At 44.7% G+C, this 18,512-nt stretch overlaps 1 protein-coding gene across 2 annotated transcripts in view; it reads right to left on the bottom strand.

Annotated features, from left to right (window-relative positions):
• Positions 1-18,512, bottom strand: part of FARS2 (phenylalanyl-tRNA synthetase 2, mitochondrial) — a 384,165-nt gene that overhangs the window by 260,576 nt on the left and 105,077 nt on the right. For both annotated transcript variants that reach the window (XM_082848141.1, XM_082848140.1), the window contains one exon: positions 8,910-9,041. In XM_082848141.1, coding sequence (XP_082704267.1) covers positions 8,910-9,041 — 132 coding nt within the window. The remainder of the gene's footprint in view (positions 1-8,909; positions 9,042-18,512) is intronic.

An 18,512-nucleotide genomic window follows, 5' to 3' on the forward strand; every position in this document is an offset into this window, starting at 1 on the left:
GGGACCCGAGAGCTAAAAGGAAATCTGGATGTGATATCATCTAAGACCCTTATCTTATAGATGAAGAAACTGAGACCCTCGGGACTTGCCCAAGATCTCCAGCACAGTGCGTGGCAGGGCCTGGCTGTAGGCAGATCTTCACTCCGAGGGCCCCCCGGATCTTCTTCCTGTTACCTTAGGAGCTGCACTGAGCAGCTAAGCACAGACAGGCCAAGGGTTAGCCTGGGAAACTAGGGTATTTCCCTCCACATTTACTGTTTAGATGAGCCTGGAGAAAGAATAGTACACATTGGGATGAGGAAATGGGGGTCCACCACTCATGTGCTCATCATTCATTTTATAATATATATATTGAGTGCTGACTGTGTGCTAGGCATTGTTCTAGGAACTGGGAATACAACAGTGGTCAAAACCAAAAAAGTCGGGCTTCCCTGGTGGCGCAGTGGTTGAGAGTCCGCCTGCCGATGCAGGGGACACGGGTTCGTGTCCCGGTCCGGGAAGATCCCACATGCCGCAGAGCGGCTGGGCCCGTGAGCCATGGCCGCTGAGCCTGCGCGTCCAGAGCCTGTGCTCCGCAACGGGAGAGGCCAGAACAGTGAGAGGCCCGCGTACCGCAAAAAAAAAAAACAAAAAAACCCCAAAAAAGTCCCTGTTCTCATTAAGCTTACATTCTAGTGATTCCAGAGTTTTCTACCTGAGACTGATTAAAGACAGACACCTGGAACTAAACCTTTAAACAGGTTATAGAGAGAACATGTTTGCACACACACACACACACACACATGATCTTCCATATGTCAGAAGCATGTCCAAAAACTCCCACAAGGAGGACTTCCCAGATAAATCCCACCCCCAATCCCTGTCTGATTTAGGAAACAGTCACCACACACATCAAAATACTGGGAATCTATTTCAGTGGCTTCTCTAGGGAGGGAAGCAGAAAAAGTCAAACTCTCTTTCAATCATCCTTCTCACTACGCTAGAAAGGGAGATGGTGAGGAAAAGCATGAAGGAATAAGTGAATTCCGTGTAACGGTATTGGAGGAGGGACGCTTACGCACACCGGGAGCCCCAGGTGAGCTGAGGAAGAATATGCAAGACGGCCACAATGTACATCTTGCCAGCCAGCTACTGTGGATGGACAGACCACCACAAACGTCAACAACCACACAGCTGTGGGCCAGGGCTTCAGCTGGTCCAGACTGGGCTGGCCTCAGGGCTCCAGGGTTGGTTCGGGTCCAGTCCGCCTGCTTCTTACTGTTCGAGAAGCAGCAGGCTGTGCATGTTCATCTCATAACAAAGGCAGAAGCAAAAGAGGGCAAAAGCGCTGCCAAGGGCTTCCAAGCCGTTGTTCCTTCATCTGCTGACATCCCTTCAGCCGAAGCAGTAAGGGCAGAGGGGAGGGTCCTCTTCTCACAGTGCAAAGTGCTTCATAGTCAGGGGTCTGCTAATATCCCTTCAGCTAAAGCAGTCAGGGCAGAGGGGAGGGTCCTCTTCCCACAGTGCAGTGCCTCACAGTCAGGGGGCAAAGTGCATGGATATGGGGGGGGGGGTGGCATGGGAATAGTAACAGAGTCTGATGAAAGACATGACCATTTGCAACAACCCAAACTTGCCAAACGTCCATTTCTGTCTAATCTGAACCTTTTATTTGGAAACTCACAAACTAGTTCAACAGCTTCAAAATGTCAAAAGTTAAGAGCTAATATTTGGATTGTATTATTATTGTTGTTGTTGTTATTATTATTATTATTACTAGGGTTACTGCTTCAGGAATGAGGAGATGATAGGAAAAAGGAAAACAGTTGAAAATGGAAAATTAAGTCCACATTGATGGGGGAAGGACAATTGCTTTATATCAGCTAAATATCCAAGACCTTAGACAATGAAAGTAAGACACGGGACAGAATCTCTGCTTTCCAGAAGTCTCCCACGTATAGAAATGATGCCACAGACAGTACGTAACACATAGTACAGCTATCAAAACATCAGAAATGTGTACAGGTACCACAGTTTGAAGCAAGTTACCAAAATCTTTGCTCTTATTACAGTAGCAGAAATACTGGAGGGGATGGCATGGCTTCTAAGCAGGATCAGAAAGAACTACAAAATATACCAGGAGACAAATCCAATTCTGTGCAAACAGTATAACTGAGTCCCCACGCAAGCTCCACGTTGCCTTTCCCAGTCAAACAAGAGCATCCCAGAGTCTGCCTTCCCAGCCCCAGGAACTGCCACAGAGGGTGGGACCAGACTCAACAGAACATTAGGAGAGAGAGGGGAGACGTTTGAAAGTCATTAAATATGCAGAATCCCCACACTGAAAATATGAATGATACAGCAATCACATCAGAGACTTGAGCCACTAGAGTCAAGCATGACAAGCAGAAGGGTTATCTCTACAGAACTTGTCAACTTACACCCACTCGCATTCCCTGACAAAGTGACTTTTTGGGAGAACGATGTTATATAAAGAAACCTAAAGCTACTCAAGTAAGAAATATAGATATTCCATTCATGAAAGAGCAACTTAAAGAAGAAAAGCCACAAACCTAGAGAATACGATTTTAATATATAAAAATGACAAAAGATTAGTGTTCAAAATAGATGATGAATTCCTACCAATCAATTAAAAAAAAAAAGAGATAGGCTTCCCTGGTGGCGCAGTGGTTACGAATCCGCCTGCCAAGGCAGGGGACACAGCTTCGAGACCTGGTCCGGGAAGATCCCACGTGCTGCGGAGCAACTAAGCCTGTGAGCCACAACTGCTGAGCCTGAGCTCTAGAGCCCGCGAGCCGCAACTACTGAAGCCCGCGCACCTAGAGCCCGTGCTCCACAACAAGAGAAGCCACCGCAATGAAAAGCCCGCGCACCACAACGAAGAGTAGCCCCCGCTCGCCGCAACTAGAGGAAGCCCGCGCACAGCAACGGAGATCCAGCTCAGCCAAAAGTAAATAAATTAATGAATTAACTAATTTAAAAAAAGAAAGACAAAGAGAAAAATGAGCCCTACCCCAAAATGAGCAAAAGAAAAGCTGCACGTGTCAAGTAAATTTATAAAAAATGTGATCAACCTCAACAGCAATCAGCTAAATGTAAACGAAACCTCAGCAACAGACTACTCTAAACTCACCAAAGAGACGGACCAAAGTCAGGCGTCCGCGGAGAGGATGTGGGGCAGCAAGAACGTCCATGCAAAGGCTCAAGGCAGAGCGAACTGGCCCAGCTGCCTTGGGAAACAGCCTGGTGACACCAACAAAGCTGCAGCTGCCCCGAAGTGCAGCAACTCCACAGCCAAATAAAATACGCCTCAGGGACACTCGCGCTCCTGTACGTACAAGACGCACAAAAGTGTGCACGAGTAGCATTTGTTAGCAGCGAACAAAAAAGGGGGAAACGGCAAAGTGTCCATTAAAGAATGGATGAGTAAACTGCAGCATATTCACCCAGTAGAATTTAAGCAGTGAAAGATGAACGATCTAAAACTCTACATGACAACAGAGATGAACTTCATAGCAGTGCATGGAAAACCAAAGTCATGAGAGGATGGGTAGCATGATTCCATTTGTTAAAGCATAAAAGCTGGTGAAAGTTAGCTTGTTTTACAATATGCATAGAAAAACTATAATGAAAATCAAGGTAACAACACAAAATTCAGAACAGTGATTGCTCATAGGAGTGGGGGGAAGGGAAGGTACTAACAGGGAGGGACACAGGGGACTTCAACTGTATCATGTCCTACCTCTTCAGCTGGGTGGGGGACACTGGATTGATCTATATGGTAAAGGACTGGAAGACAGACAGAGACAGAGACGGGCATATAAAGTATCAGCATGAAGTATTCCAATGAAGAAAAATTTTAAGGAAAAAAATTATTTTTTAATTAGGGAGACTTAAGCATGTTATGGCCAAGAGTGAAGAATGAATACAGGAAGAACAAAGTTGGACTAACACTTCCCAATTTCAAAACTTACTACAAAGCTACAGGAATCAAAACAGTGTGGACATGAGGACAGGAACATAGAACAATGGAATAAAATTGAGTCCAGAAATAAACCCAAACATGATTTTCGACAGAGGTGCCAAGATCATTCAGTGGCTCCATCAGTTAGACCTCCAGTGGTCTAACTGATGGACAGAGCTCCCTCTTCGCATATCCCAAAGCCTGATCTCATGAATGGCACGTAAGCTCACGCTCTAATTACACAGCCTCATCTTCCCTGCCTCACTCCAAGTTTTACAGGGAGAAGTCACATCTTACCATTTGTTGTATCTTCCTCTTTGTCTAGCACAGTGCCTTACGCAGACAAGATGCTAAGTGTAGGAGTGGCATGTCTGCTTGTATACAGCACAGTGCTTGTACAGTCTTGGTCTGTGCCATCTGGAAGTTCACCAACTTAGATCAGTAACACTGAGCGATATAAGTGTGTGTAGAGGCTGTAGAGACTTCTATCAAAGAGAGATAGACTGCAACTAGATTTATTCTTAGATAGGAAAAGCAGCATTGGGTATACCAACTGGGCGTCCAAGCAAAGACAAAGTACACAAGCCCTTACAAACAGGAACTGAACTTCTTCTAGGGTGCATGCTTCATGTGTGCCTATCACCAGTATTCCACCCTGAGTGCAACCAGGACGAGGGCCTGGCACACTCCTCCCCAGTCCCTCCCCTCCCCACTCTGCCCACCGTGCCTCTGTTACTAATATGGACCACGTGGCACCCTAATCATTCATGTTTACATCTCTGTGCACTGCACTGGTCTCAAAGGCAAGGACAAAGCTTATTTGCTTTTCTATAGCCTTAGAAGTAATTCAAGAAATATTTGACAAACAAACGAACAAAAGAATGATTATTTAAAACTAGAAACTGTTCACGTACGTATTTACAAGGTTTTCCCCAAAGAGTCAAGTTTTAAGTTTTAATCAAGAGGTAAAGAAGGCAATTCCGCTTTTAAAGTTATTTTCCACTGTGGAGACTTTTCTGCTTCCTGGCCCAGGTATAATCTTCTAAATTTCACAGGGGCTCAATAGATGGTAAATTCCTTCCAGGCATGATGACAGCCCGTAGTCCCCTGGTGATGGTTTCAGATGTTCCTGCTCTGTATTCTACCTGCAAAGACAGCAGCCTGAGTCAGCCCAATGGGAAAGAAGTGTGTCGTATTTGGAGACGTGACTCACTACTGTCCTCAAGGGAAAAACAATCAGATCATCATGACAGCAGTTGCCACCCAGGTCACAACTACCAAATCTAAGCAGTCAGAAAGCGATGGCGGGAATTCCCTGGAGGCGCAGTGGTTAAGAATCCGCCTGCCAATGCAGGGGACACAGGTTCGATCCCTGGTCCAGGAAGATCCCACATGCCGCAGAGCAACTAAGCCCATGTGCCACAACCACCGAGCTCGTATGCCACAAGTACTGAAGCCCGCATGCCTAGAGCCCATGCTCTGAAACAAGGGAAGCCACCGCAATGAGAAGCCCATGCACTGCAACAGAGTAGCCCCCACTCGCCGCAACTAGAGAAAGCCCGCGTGCAGCAACGAAGACCCAACACAGCCAAAAATAAAATAAATAAATTTCTTAAAAAAAAAAAAAGAAAGAAAGCAATGGTGAAGGCACTAGAACTTAAAGAAGAAGAAATAAAATTCTCTAAGCTATCCGGAACAGCCTTATCTTATTCTGTGCACAAAAACACACACATGCCATAGTCAACTTAAATGTGTAATAAAGTGTTTTCATTGCCTGTTCAAATTAGGAATCTAATCTCATGCTTTTAATTAAATGCACTCGATCACAGAGATAATACACGGGGGACGAGCCCCTCTGCAGGAGTAACGAATAACTACACAACAGAGTTTTGTTTGCTTTTGTTTCATTTGGTTCCAGCTCTTCATTCTACGTTAGGCAGAATCGTTTATTTGAAAGGAATTTCTAGCCACTTCAAAATCATGCAATTTACTGTTCAGGTAGCAGAACACAGTAGTTGATTATGGTCAGAAAGATCTGGGCAAGCGACGCTGCCAGCCATTCAAGCCTGATCACCTTTCTGAGGCTCTGTAAGATGGGGTTAGTTGCATCCACCCAGAGCCCTGTTGTCAAGGTTAAATGAAAGAAAGCCTCTAGGGCATTTAGTGAGAGGCTGGCACACGTCTGCTATTATCACCGCCCCATCAGCCTCTCGGCTGTCATTTCAGCATTTAGCTGAACCTCTGAAGGGCCATAAAGATGGAGAGTTGTAACCATCAATTTTAGAATTTCTTGGAAGTTCTATTTTCAAAGGCAGGGGAAGAGAGGGGAGGGAAAAAAATACAGGAGGAAAGACAGCAAGAATGGCAAACTGAACAGAGGCATAAAGTGCCCGGAGCCAGGCTTCCGCCACACCGTAGGAACTCAGAAAACAGAAAGTTAGCTGCACTTGCAAATGCTGTCTGTGGTTAGTGACTGCCAGGCACACAGTGTAAGCATTTTAACTATAGACGTCAAAACACATTCAAGTCTGAGAACACGGAGCAGAACTCTGTCGTAATAACTTCAACTTCAAATAGCAAAGCCCACACAGAAATTCTTTTATAAAATCATTTCTTCTTCCTTTTCTTTAGTCTCTCTCTCTCTTGCAAGGTATTTAACTTAAATTTTATGTGTACCATTTCCCAACAAACGAAAGCACATCCCACCACCACGGTGAATCTCTCAGACACGTTTGCATCTTAGGTGTCTTCTTTTTTTTGCACTTTGCCATTTCCTCCAAGCATCACCTGACATGGCTGATCTAACTGTAGAACAGCAGTCTCATTAATGTGCAATAATGACTTGGAAACCTGTTTCAGAGACTGTATTCAGCCAATTACTGTGTGAATAAACCTCATAAAAACCCATCCAGGATACGGGAAACATACAAGGAAGCACAATTCCAAGCGACAACTCATATGTGACTCACCCTCCCCCCGAAGCAAAACAAACAAAAACACCACAGAAAAAAAACAAACAAAACACCACAGAAGTATTTGAAGTTAGTTCCTACTCAAGAAGAGATTAAAGCTTACATATTTGCTCCCAGTATTTTGTGTTTTCTATTAAAATACATATACATCTCTTTTATTTTCCTGTTTCCTACCACTCTCAATTTTCTTTCTTCCTCTAAAATCATTCACTCAATCCAGAATCATGGATACTAAAATGACCAGGATCAAAGACGTAACCTAGTTCCAACTGGCTAGAAATTGTTTCTATGACGTGCATGACAGGCTCTGTTTAAATATTTTCGACTAAGGGGGCTCTCTGTTAATAAATGGCTCTCACCATTTGAAAACAATGTTTAATGACATCAGAGATTAATTTTTACTGAAACAATTTTACTACACGCCAGACCCTGTGCTAAGCACGTCACGTGCATCACCTCCACTAACCCTCATAAAGAAACTTTGAGGGCGGTATCGCTGTGCTCATTTAACTATGAGAGAACCGAGACTGGCGAGGTTAAGCAACCTGCCTGAAGACACACAGCTGTCAACTGACAGAACACGTGCTGCTTCAGACACGCAAGCCCAGGCCTCCCAACTTTCACTCACAGGCCCTCGTTTGCGACCCCTCTGCTTGCTCTTCTCCAGGACAGACCTTCAAATACTGGAAAACCACCCAAGGAGCACGTGGTGCTGTGCTGGGCCAGCTCTCCCGCAAGCATTGCTTGGCCGAGTGGAGAGGAATCTGTGAGCTGGCTGGTCCGGGCCCCTGGGGAAGAGGGGGCGGGGAGGCCAGGCCCCAGGTCTCCCAGCCCAGGCAGCACCAGCTCCTGCGTTCACGGACGCCCCATCTCCCGTCTCCCTCCAGCCGCGTTCTCTAAGGCCACGACCTTACCCATGGTCCATCGCAGCTCTGAGTCACCAGAAGGGACGGCTCCCCTCCGGTCTACGGTGGGAGGCCCGAGACCAGCCCTGAATCAGAGCCACCACCCTCCCAGACCACAGAGCGCATGTCCTTCTCCAGGAGGGAGGAGCGGGGGCAGTGGGGAGCCGGCTCATGGGGTCCCCTCTGCCTGCTGCTCAGGCAGTGACCCCTCCCCACACGCCCAGTCTCAGCCAGCTTCCCATGGAGGATGTACACTCTGAACAAGTATTTTTAAATTTAAATTCAGATAGTGACTTAAAAAAAAAAACCTCAGAGCTCTGAAATTAAGTTTAGAGATAATCTTTTTTTTTTGGCTGCACTGCACGGCTTGTGGGATCCTACTTCCTGGACCAAGGATCGAACCCGGGCCCTCGGCAGCATGGAGTCCTAACTGCTGGACCGCGAGGGAATTCCTAGAAATAATCATTATTGTTAAGCAATGGTCCTGCAGAGGAGAGCTGGAAAGATCCTTCTCGAGTTCTTACAGAACGGGGAGAATGTCATCAGAGCCCCCATTTTCCTCCCTCCCTCCCAGTCAGGGAGCACTGCCAACGCTGAGGGTGGCAAACCACCAAACATCACAGGCCTAAGTATTTTTATATTGTGTTTTTAGCATATTTATGAAATACCTGCTGAATCTGGTTCCAAATGCAGTAGGAACAAAAAAAGGGATTATATGTTGGCTTTGTTCTTAAATAGTTTGGAAGACAAACCACTCTCCTGGGACACGCATCAAAGACCTGTCGGCAATTACAAAGCAGCTGATCAACAAATATGAAATCACAAAGTACAAACCAACGCCGGGCACTGATAAGGAAGAGCTCCAAAACCAAGAAGCTTTTGCAAAATTAGCCACGAGAATGAAGTTCTTCCAGAGTGGAGCGCCAGAGAAAAGTCTAGAGGGCAACATACAAGGAGAGAAAGACGGAGGCTAGTCTACAGGAGTAGGTGAGCGCGGATGCAAACGAGCCTGTAGAGGAAGTCAGCTGGGAAGAGAGAGCCTGTGAGTAAACGTGGATTCTCTTCTACCTGAATTTACCAGGCGCTGTTCCATCACCCCACAGCCAAGAATTTCCAGCCATTCCCCGTGGAAGTTGATCTCCATCTCGAAGGAAGGATGAGTAAAAGGAAAGTAGCAGTCCACCCATCTGATGTCCAGCCCTGCAAAGACACCAAAGACAAACAGACATGGAGCATTAAAGGCAGTCTTGCCTTTCCTGTGAACAAAGCTGCCCTTCAGCTAATGACACCAATTCCTACATTCTGACTAAAATAAATAGCAAACAAATTAATTTGCAACACTTTGGGGGGACGCAATAAATCTTAAAACTTGTGAAAAACTGGGCATGTCTTTTCCAATCTGAAAAACACTTTGTGTAGCTCCAGGACCCTCTAAAACCAAATCAATCACCTGCCAAATCCCTGCAACCACCGGCCAGAGGAAAAAATTAGGTCAAGATAATGGGAAAGCAGGTAATTCTGCTAGTTTCTATAAGTGAAAATGACATCTTCTCAGAGTTAAAGAAAAAATACTTTTACTGTTCTTCAAACTTACATATCAACAGTATGACTAATTCAGGATAAACTAATCAACTTTCACTTCCATAAATAGATATATTAATTTTTATTAACTTTATAAGAGCTAATAAAAGGTTAAATGAAATAAGATCAGCTAAATTTAAAAAGTCAAAACATTTTTTTCTACAGATGAATGATAAATATACTCACATCCAAGACAAACCAAAAAAGTACATGCTAAATGCCGGGATGAATTTCTCAATACGCAATCATAAATATGTCACTTACAAACAATAATATTATCATTTAACAAAGGAAAAGACTAATGAATTGAAAACAAGTCAAGCCTGCAGAAAGCAGAGGTCACTAAGAAGAGAAGGCCGAATAGGAGGCCACGTAGCAGCCAGATGCCCCTGTGAGGACACCCAGAGCCCTCACAGCGCAGGCACTGAACAAAACCAGTAACAAAACTTGCTTCCGTTTACTGAGCACTTACTATGCCTCTACCATTCCCATTTCATAGAGAGGTGGAAAAACTATTAGGAAGGTTGTGTGTCCTGCCCATAGGCACACGGCTAGCAGGTGACCAGGCTACACCCGGGGCTGCCCGACTCCAAAACTCCTGCTCTTGAAAATTAAAACATAATTCCCTGCCCATCGTGAAAGATATTTCAAGAATCAAAAGTCACAAATGAACAGAGTTATAAAACAAAGGAGCCCTTGCTATGCTCAGAATGATATAGGAGAATATAGGTTTTTCTTTCATTTTTCTGTTTCAGTTGCATTTATTTTTCTAGATACTTGCTGTCAATGGCAAGTGACAACTGATTTCTGTTTACAGTCGTAAGACAATACTTCCCCCTTTTATTATACATGTGGTATAACAGACAAATATTAAACTCCACGTACATACAGTGCACACGGTTAGTAAGTGCTGACATACGTATACATCCATGAAACATCATCACTATCAATATCAGCAACATGTCCATTACCCCCCAAAGCTTCCTCATGCCCCTCTGTAATACTCCCCACCTGCCCATCAGCCCTGCCTCTCCTCCTCACCAGCCCTCCTTCCCCAGGCAACCACTGACTTCCTCCCTGTCATGACAGACGAGCTGGCACTGCCTAGAACTTTATGAAAATGCAGTCACACAGAATGTATTCTTTTTCTGTCTGGGTTCTTTTACTCGGTGTGATTATCTTAAGACTCACCCATGTTGTTGTGCATGTCCACAGTTCATTCGTTGCCATTACTGAGGAAATTTCGCCAACATTTTTTCTACCCGGGAAAAAAATGTAGATGTTGGGGCAGTGTCTGCAAGTCCCCCGATATTTCTGTACAGAAGCCCCTACGTGCAGACCAGTTGCCTACTTGCCACTGAATTCTGCAAAGAAGGGACCTGGACACCTGTGTGCTCATCCATCTTTGGGACCAATAATCCCCTACCAATATTGTATGAAAAAGCTCCAGAGACAACCCCACTGGCAAACAGAAATGTGTCAAGTGTTGGGATGTATAACTGAGCGCAGAGGACGGGCAGACAAAACCATGTTATTCGTTCTTTTTGTAACTCCTGGCAGGTGAGCACAGATCACCTTCTGAGAACAATTTGGAAAAACAAATTCTTTATACATGGCTTTTTATACCTGGATCAAATTTTACCGAAAGCAAGACGAGTTTTCAGGGTTAACATGATGATTTCATATAATCCAACACCACTAAGTGCCTGGAACAAAGTTAGGTGCGGTCTACACAAATTAATTTTCCTGTTATTTCTTTATTTTATTCCTTTGGGTAAAGTTTATCTCTTTATACCTCACACCTAGAAAGCTTAGGTTCCCCCCAGTCAGAGAGAAAGCAACTTGAAAACATTAGTAACGCTCAAAATAACCACAAGTAACTATTATCAGTGTTCATTAAGCCTGAACTCGACCTTTCCTGTGTGCACACCCATCCGAGCTGTCGGTGCCAGTGGTGTCAAAGCACAAGGACTGAACTGAACAGCGGTGTGACGGTCTCTGCCCTTCTCTAGGAACCTTCTTTTATCAAAGGACTTTGGCTTTACCACTTGTAAAACTATAAAACATTATAACTTTGGATAAAAACTTTTTTAATGTTGACTAAATTCTCAAGATAAAATGTCCACATGTTGGTCGCATCAAACCTCGCTCTCTTTTGGTTGAAGGCCTCCGTCACCACAGCCCTAGGTTCCCTTTTGCTCAACCATCCTACAGGTGTGTCTCATTCAGTAGCAATGAAAGTAACGGCTCCACAGTGAAAAACGCACCCAGCAAAGAGTGACAAGGCAGGGAAGTTGGCCAAAGTCTCTCAGGACACATGAGATGATTAACATTACGCATCTGAGAGGCAGAACTCACTGATGACAACAGCACAGAAACTAACCCAGAAAACACGGACTGGCAAAAGCTGTGTCCGGTGCGACTAGAAAGTTTCTGATCCTTCTACCTCTTTGCTCAGATCCTTTTCAAACCTGTGGCCCTGCAAAGAATGCCGAATCCATAAACCAGTCACTTCCTTTTTCTACTACCTTAAGGATTTCTTCAGTTAAATTCGTCTTCCTTCACATAAACAGGAAAATGGCAAAAGCTACAAAGTCCCACCTTTGAGAAGCCTATGGCTATACTTCAAACATAAATGGTCACTATTTAAAAGTAAATTATATTAGTTAATGTGTAATTTTTTATCAAAATACCATATCCTTTTACATATTCTAGCAATTTAAATTTTAGTTACTTTGACACATAACAGTAATTTTTTTCATAGCTGGTGGTAGAATCATTTATTAATTACTTTTATATTACCCCCAAATATACACTTTCTTCTTGTTTTCTCCCCATAACCTCAAAATTATAGTAAGGATTATTATAGCAGATTGAAAAAACATCTTGACATGCAGCGTGTATCAAAGATGTGATATTGAATAACCACCTAAAAACTATGTTAAGTATGGCTTATTTCACACGTCAAGTATCAGGAGTCTGTGAAAAAAATCCACTAAGAACTAGGCGTTTTGAATTATACATTAATAGAGGGGAATTTCTGGTAAACTTGTCCAAATCACATGGATTCATTATGCCTTAGACTATTCTTATTGGTGATTAGTTTAAATTACATTAAATGTACATATATTATATACCTAATGGAAAATAATGCCAAAGTTCTTTCTTTTTTCTGTTTTATGTGTGTGTTTGTCTTTTTCTTTTTGGTTTGGATGTAATAATTTACTTAAACATATTTACAAATGAAGTTCAGAGCTTTTTAAAAATTGTCTCAGAACCCTGTGAGATTACAGCAACTGTCAAAAATTATATATTAATTTTTAGGCTAGAGCCAAGTAGAAGAATAAACCAAAAACCTGGATTCAAGTCTCATCCTGCCCTTTTTGCTGTGAAACCGGGGGTAGGTTAATCAACCTCTCTGAGCCCAGCTGCCCCATCTCCACGCTGTACAGCAACAACTGCTCTGCCCAGTGGTTGTGAGCAGAGGGCCTAGCAAGCCCAAGTTTTCCCAGAGGCAGAGATGCTCTCTGGAGATGCAGGCACCTGCTCTGCTTTCTCTCCTGAAGGAGGATGCTGAGAGCCCAAAGTCGAGGATCATTCCCTCAGCTGGGACCCCAGAAATGACTGGTGAGCATTCCTTCAGAATGGTAGTGTCATAGAGAACAGACTGGTGGTTGCCAGTGGGGAGGGGGTGGCTGGGGTCAGCAGATGCAAACTATTACATGTGGGATGGATAAACAACAAGGGCCTGCTGCATAGCACCGAGAAGTATATTCGGGATCCTGTGATTAACCATAATGGAAAAGAATATAAAAAAGGAATACATAGGGCTTCCCTGGTGGAGCAGTGGTTGAGAGTCTGCCTGCCGATGCAGGGGATACGGGTTCGTGCCCCTGTCCGGGAGGATCCCACATGCTGCGGAGCGGCTGGGCCCGTGAGCCATGGTCGCTGAGCCTGCGCGTCCGGAGCCTGTGCTCCGCAACGGGAGAGGCCACAGCAGTGAGAGGCCCGCGTACCACACACACACACAAAAAAAGGATAGTGATGTGAGCCTGAGTGGAAAAGGACTAGCAAGAACTTGAATTCTCTCAGCTCTGGCAGGACACTGCCGGCCCTACCTGCCGTAGGGAACCAGGGGCACGGGCACAGGACGGCAGCACCACGTACCAGGGAAGACCAATCAGGGCCGGACGCAGGGGGCGGGGCACGGGCCCCGGCCTCTTCCCACCAAGCCCTGCCGCCGAGGCGGTACTGCGACGCCTAACACTGGACACAGACACATTAAACAGATGCCATTCCAGGTCACCCCACCCGCCTTCATCACCGATCTCGTCTAAACACACCCTGTAATTCATTTCCCTGACTTACCCACTCAGGAAGGGACTCTTTCTCTGCTTCCCATACCCTTATATTTAAAGATGGGACTGTGCTATCAGAACCACCTCCCAGAGCTGTCAGAATCTAAATTTGAAAAGGCTGGTGGCCCAGACCAGAGCACATACCAGTGACTTTATATATGCTACCAAGGCTACCCTCCACCGAAGCAGAGACTTTTCCATACCGGCTATACAAATACGCAATTAGTAACTGCTCTTGGGCATTAATTCCTCAGTGCTGGAACCCGAGGAGCAGCCGAATGTAGCAGAACTCTGATTCTCCTGCTTTCTACACCGGACACGGCAGGCACCCAAGCAAGGAAAGCGAAGCCGGGGAGAAAAAGGATGGAGGGTGCTCTCTGGCTAAAAAGAAATCCGTAAAAAACTGGGACCATCCGAGGTGAGCACAACCTAACTAGAAATTACCCGGCCCTCACTGTCAAATGCAGCTGACAATTCCATCTCTTCTGCTTCTGCTCGATTTAAATCAGACCCACAGCCCTTTAAACTGAATACGTACCAAGCAGCGGACAGGCAATTTTTCACAGTTCTCAGTATTGCTCTGTTCTCATAGCTTTCTTAAAAAAAATTGTTTTGAACAGTAATATATTCACAGCGTTCAAAATCGAAACACTGTAAGAGTATACATTTCCCTGTATAAACAGGGCATCGGTGACACCACAAGAAAAAAGTTGTACGTATGTGAGGTGATTGATGTTAACTAAACTTATTGCAGTGATCGTTTTGCAATATATACATGTATCCAATCATTATGTCATACACCTCAGACTAATACAGTGTTGCAGTAAAACGGTCCCCTACATCCGAACCAGTTCTGTTCCCAGAGCACGTTCGTTCATTAAGTCCAATTTATTAGTTAAGTCCAACAAAGTTACCCTAGGTACCCAACTAACACAACTGGCTGTATAGTACTGTACTGTAATAGGTTTATAATACTTTTCACACAAATAATACATAAAAAACAAACAAAAAACCATTTTAATCTTACAGTACAGCACCTTGAAAAGCACAGCAGTACCAGCTACATCACTGCTGCTTTTACACCTGCCTCCAGACATCCTGGGCTTGGAATAAAGATACTGTACTACTGTACCCTATACAGTCCTGTGCGGTCAAGTACACAGAAGCACACCCACATGCAGAGGATGCACGCACGTGACCATGTACGCCACAGCACACAGGGTAAGATGTGAGCTCTGTTTCAGCCACAGTGACTCCCTCTGCTGAGACAGATGCAAAGTACTAGGGGAAAAATAAAAGGCTAGCAACTTCTCCCACTGTTGCTGACAGTGTAGTTGGTCCCACTGTTATGAGTCTTCTGCTTGGCGGAAAGAGCAGTAAGGTGAAGTGTCGTTTCAGACTCCCATACGCAGGAACCCTCTTGCTTAGGGCTTGGATCTTAAAATGATATTAGCATTTCTCTACCTCGCAGTGGGGTTAGAAACGGAGTGCAGCACAATTCAGTGCTCCCTCATCCTAAATCTGGGTGTGGGGTCCGAGGCACTGGGGTAAGGGGCGACACGGGCAGCAGAGGGGACAGCCTGAGGGGAACCTGGTCCAGGGGAGAGCCACAGCCAAGCGCCCTCTGTCCTCAACCTTCCTCCCCGACCCACTGGCACAGGACGGCTCCACAGACAAACCTGCCAGACAGAAGGTTCACCCTCCGCCTGCCTCCCGCATCTGATCCCAGAGACGTGGGCGGGTCCACCATGCACGGCAAGAGCAATCCTAGACCCGTAACTAGATCCAGCTCCAGCACCTGAGGCCGAGTGACCTCGAGCAACTGCCTTAACCTCTCACTGCCCCAGCTTCGTTCAAAACAAGAATAATATTCATCTCGCAGAGTTTTGGTGACAATTCAGTAAGGAAAAGTCTGTAAAGAATCTAAATACTCAATGGGTGATTTTTGAAATGAATGTCGCTGAAAATCAGACCACTATCTAAACTCTCTCAGGTTTTTATAAAAATATGAAGAAAAAGAAACATTTCTCAAGTGCATGCTAAGGTCATCGACATCTGCTGTTTATTTACTCTGGTGCCATGCTAAATACCCACGTGGCTCCTTCAGCTAACCTTTACACTCATGCCAGGCTGCCATAAACACTGCACAACAAGCACCACTGTTCCCATCTCACAGATGGAGGAACTGTGACGGACACAGCTTACATATCTAATCCAAGTTTACACAGAAAATGCCAAGATCAGAATTCAAAACCAGGTGTCAGACTGCAAAGCCCAATGCTGCCCTCCACTGGAGCAGACCATGAAAACTGCACTAACTCGGCTTCCCAGCAAAGCGCCCTCCAAGGCCAAGAAGGCACCATCGGCCTCCTTGTTCTCCTAACACACAACGACAGGTAGGAGAAAAAGGAGAAAACCAAAAAGCCATGGTCTATGTTCAGACGTAAGAGAAATACCTCCACTGGCCAGAACCAGCACAGAAAAGCAAACAGGGAGAGGGGATAAATCACAGTGTTGCTGGGCTTGGGGTCCACAATCAGGAAGAGATGCCAGGAGCTTGCCTCCCGCAGGATAACGTGCTCCTGGCTTGGCATCTGAGCGAGGCTAAAAGCTTGCAGTCAGAAGCTGGGACGGAATGGGCTCCATGCTGGTGAAAGAAGGGTGACAAAAATCGTCACCAAATACAGCCTGGGGCTGTAGCTCTGAAGAGCTGTTAGCTTGGAGAGCCAAGCCCTGGGCGCTGGACCTGTCATGTCCCTAAATCAGAGCTGGTGAGTACATCTGACAGGTCCCTACAAAACCTCGCTCTGGATTTAAAGTCGGAAGAGCTCAGTGTAAACCCCCACACAGGGGAGAAATAAGCAAAGTGGGGAGGGCAGGAGGGAGGAAAGCAGAGAAAGGGAGAAAAACAAAAACAAAATCTTCCCCTGAACATGACCTGCAGACCATAATTCCAACTACGCGATTGCTAAGTAAGACAGCCAACACAACCAACAACCAAAGCTGGAGTCACCCCAGAGGAGATTAACTTTATAAAACAGCCTGAGAGTCTAAAATAAGTGTATTTCAGTTACCCCGAGAGATCCATGAAAGCACAATTCACTGACTGTTCTAAAAACAAAAATCATAAGGCAATCCTTCTGTAAACCAGACCTAAAGAATGCATCTTTAGGATTTTATCTATCTCCAGATCGAATTCTTCTTTGAAAAGAAAAACACCAGCCCCCAGTTTCAAAAAACTAAAAAAAAAAATAAAATAATTTTTTTAAAGACAGAATATATGAAACAATGCCACACTAGACCTTGGATATCAGGTAACCAAGGACACTGATCCCTGAAAGATGAGCCCTAACACTGCCCCGGGAGAGGAAAACACAGGAGGAGCCCAGAGGTCTTCCCAGGTTGAGGAAACAGTCTGTCCTGAGAGTTCACAGGTCAGGGTGAAAGAAGAGGGCTGTAGAGAGAGAGGTCTGAAGATCTGCAGAAGATGGAATACAAATGAAAATGTCAGTGCAGGTGTGTTGAAGAAACTCCCCGAGGCCAGGGAACAGACCACACAAAAGGATTAGCAGGAATAACGCTGGAAGCTCACCAAGACCAGAAAGGGGTCAGTTCCCAAACAGCCGCATGGAAGACCTCATAATTCATGGGTTCTCAGTTACAGTACTAAGAAGGGTCTTAAATTGGTTGTGGGAAAAAGCTAATCCCGGACTAAAACCCTACACTGGCCCTGCCTAACAAGGCTTAAAACGAAATGAGAAGGATCAAAGTGTTTCTGAGTAATCCCAGAACGAAGCTCAGAGAGAGTATTAGGAATACAGAAATATACAACGCGTTACGAGGTAAAGCTAACAATATCGGGCATCCTATAGAAAGTGATCAGGCATGCAAAGAAGAAGAAGAAAAAAACATAAAGTAGAGGAAAAGAAATAGCAATTCACCAAGAAATGACACAGATGACAGAACTAGTTGAAAAAGGCACTGAAATATGCACGATAATGATATTTAGTACACTCCCAAAGCTGAAGGGAAGACTGAACATGTTAGGTAGAGATAAAGAAGATCATGAAAAGACACTAACTGAAACTAGAAAACGGGGTGAAAAGAACACTGGATGGAATTCACAGCAGATTAGACATTGCAGGAAAAAAGAAGGATTGATGAATTTAAAGGTACAGCAATGAAAACTATCTAAAATGAAACCCAGAAGGAAAAAAAAAATACTGAGAGAAAAGTTTACAGAGCACCGGTGAACTGTGGAAAAGTTTCAAGTGGCCGAATATACATGTAATTGGAGTCCCCAAGGGGAGGGAGTAACAGAGAAAATAGCTGAAGAAATAATTTACTGAAATTTCTCAAATGTGATGAAATATATATATGTATCAAGAATTGGAGCTTTCTATGAACCTAAGCAGAGAAGGAACTCTCCCTCGTCCACAGACCTTAATGTCTCCCGGTTGCCTGTGTATCAACCTCCTACAGGTAGAAAGAGTATGAAACAGGCACAGTCCTGGCACATGCGTTGTCTTGATTAAAGTATCTTGAAAAATTTAAGTACTTTTTTCACTGTACCTCGAGGCCCAATCATTTCATTTCATTTAACATAAAACCCCACACAATTTCAACTTCTTACTTCTCTAGGGTATGGAACCTGTTTCTTAGCCCTACCCAGTCACCAGAGAATCAGCAACTTTCTTAGGCTCCTTAAAAGCATTCCAGCTAATTCAATCGT

The sequence above is a fragment of the Leucopleurus acutus genome, assembly GCF_964270905.1.
Source record: "Leucopleurus acutus genome assembly, chromosome: 10".
NCBI lineage: Eukaryota > Metazoa > Chordata > Mammalia > Artiodactyla > Delphinidae > Leucopleurus > Leucopleurus acutus.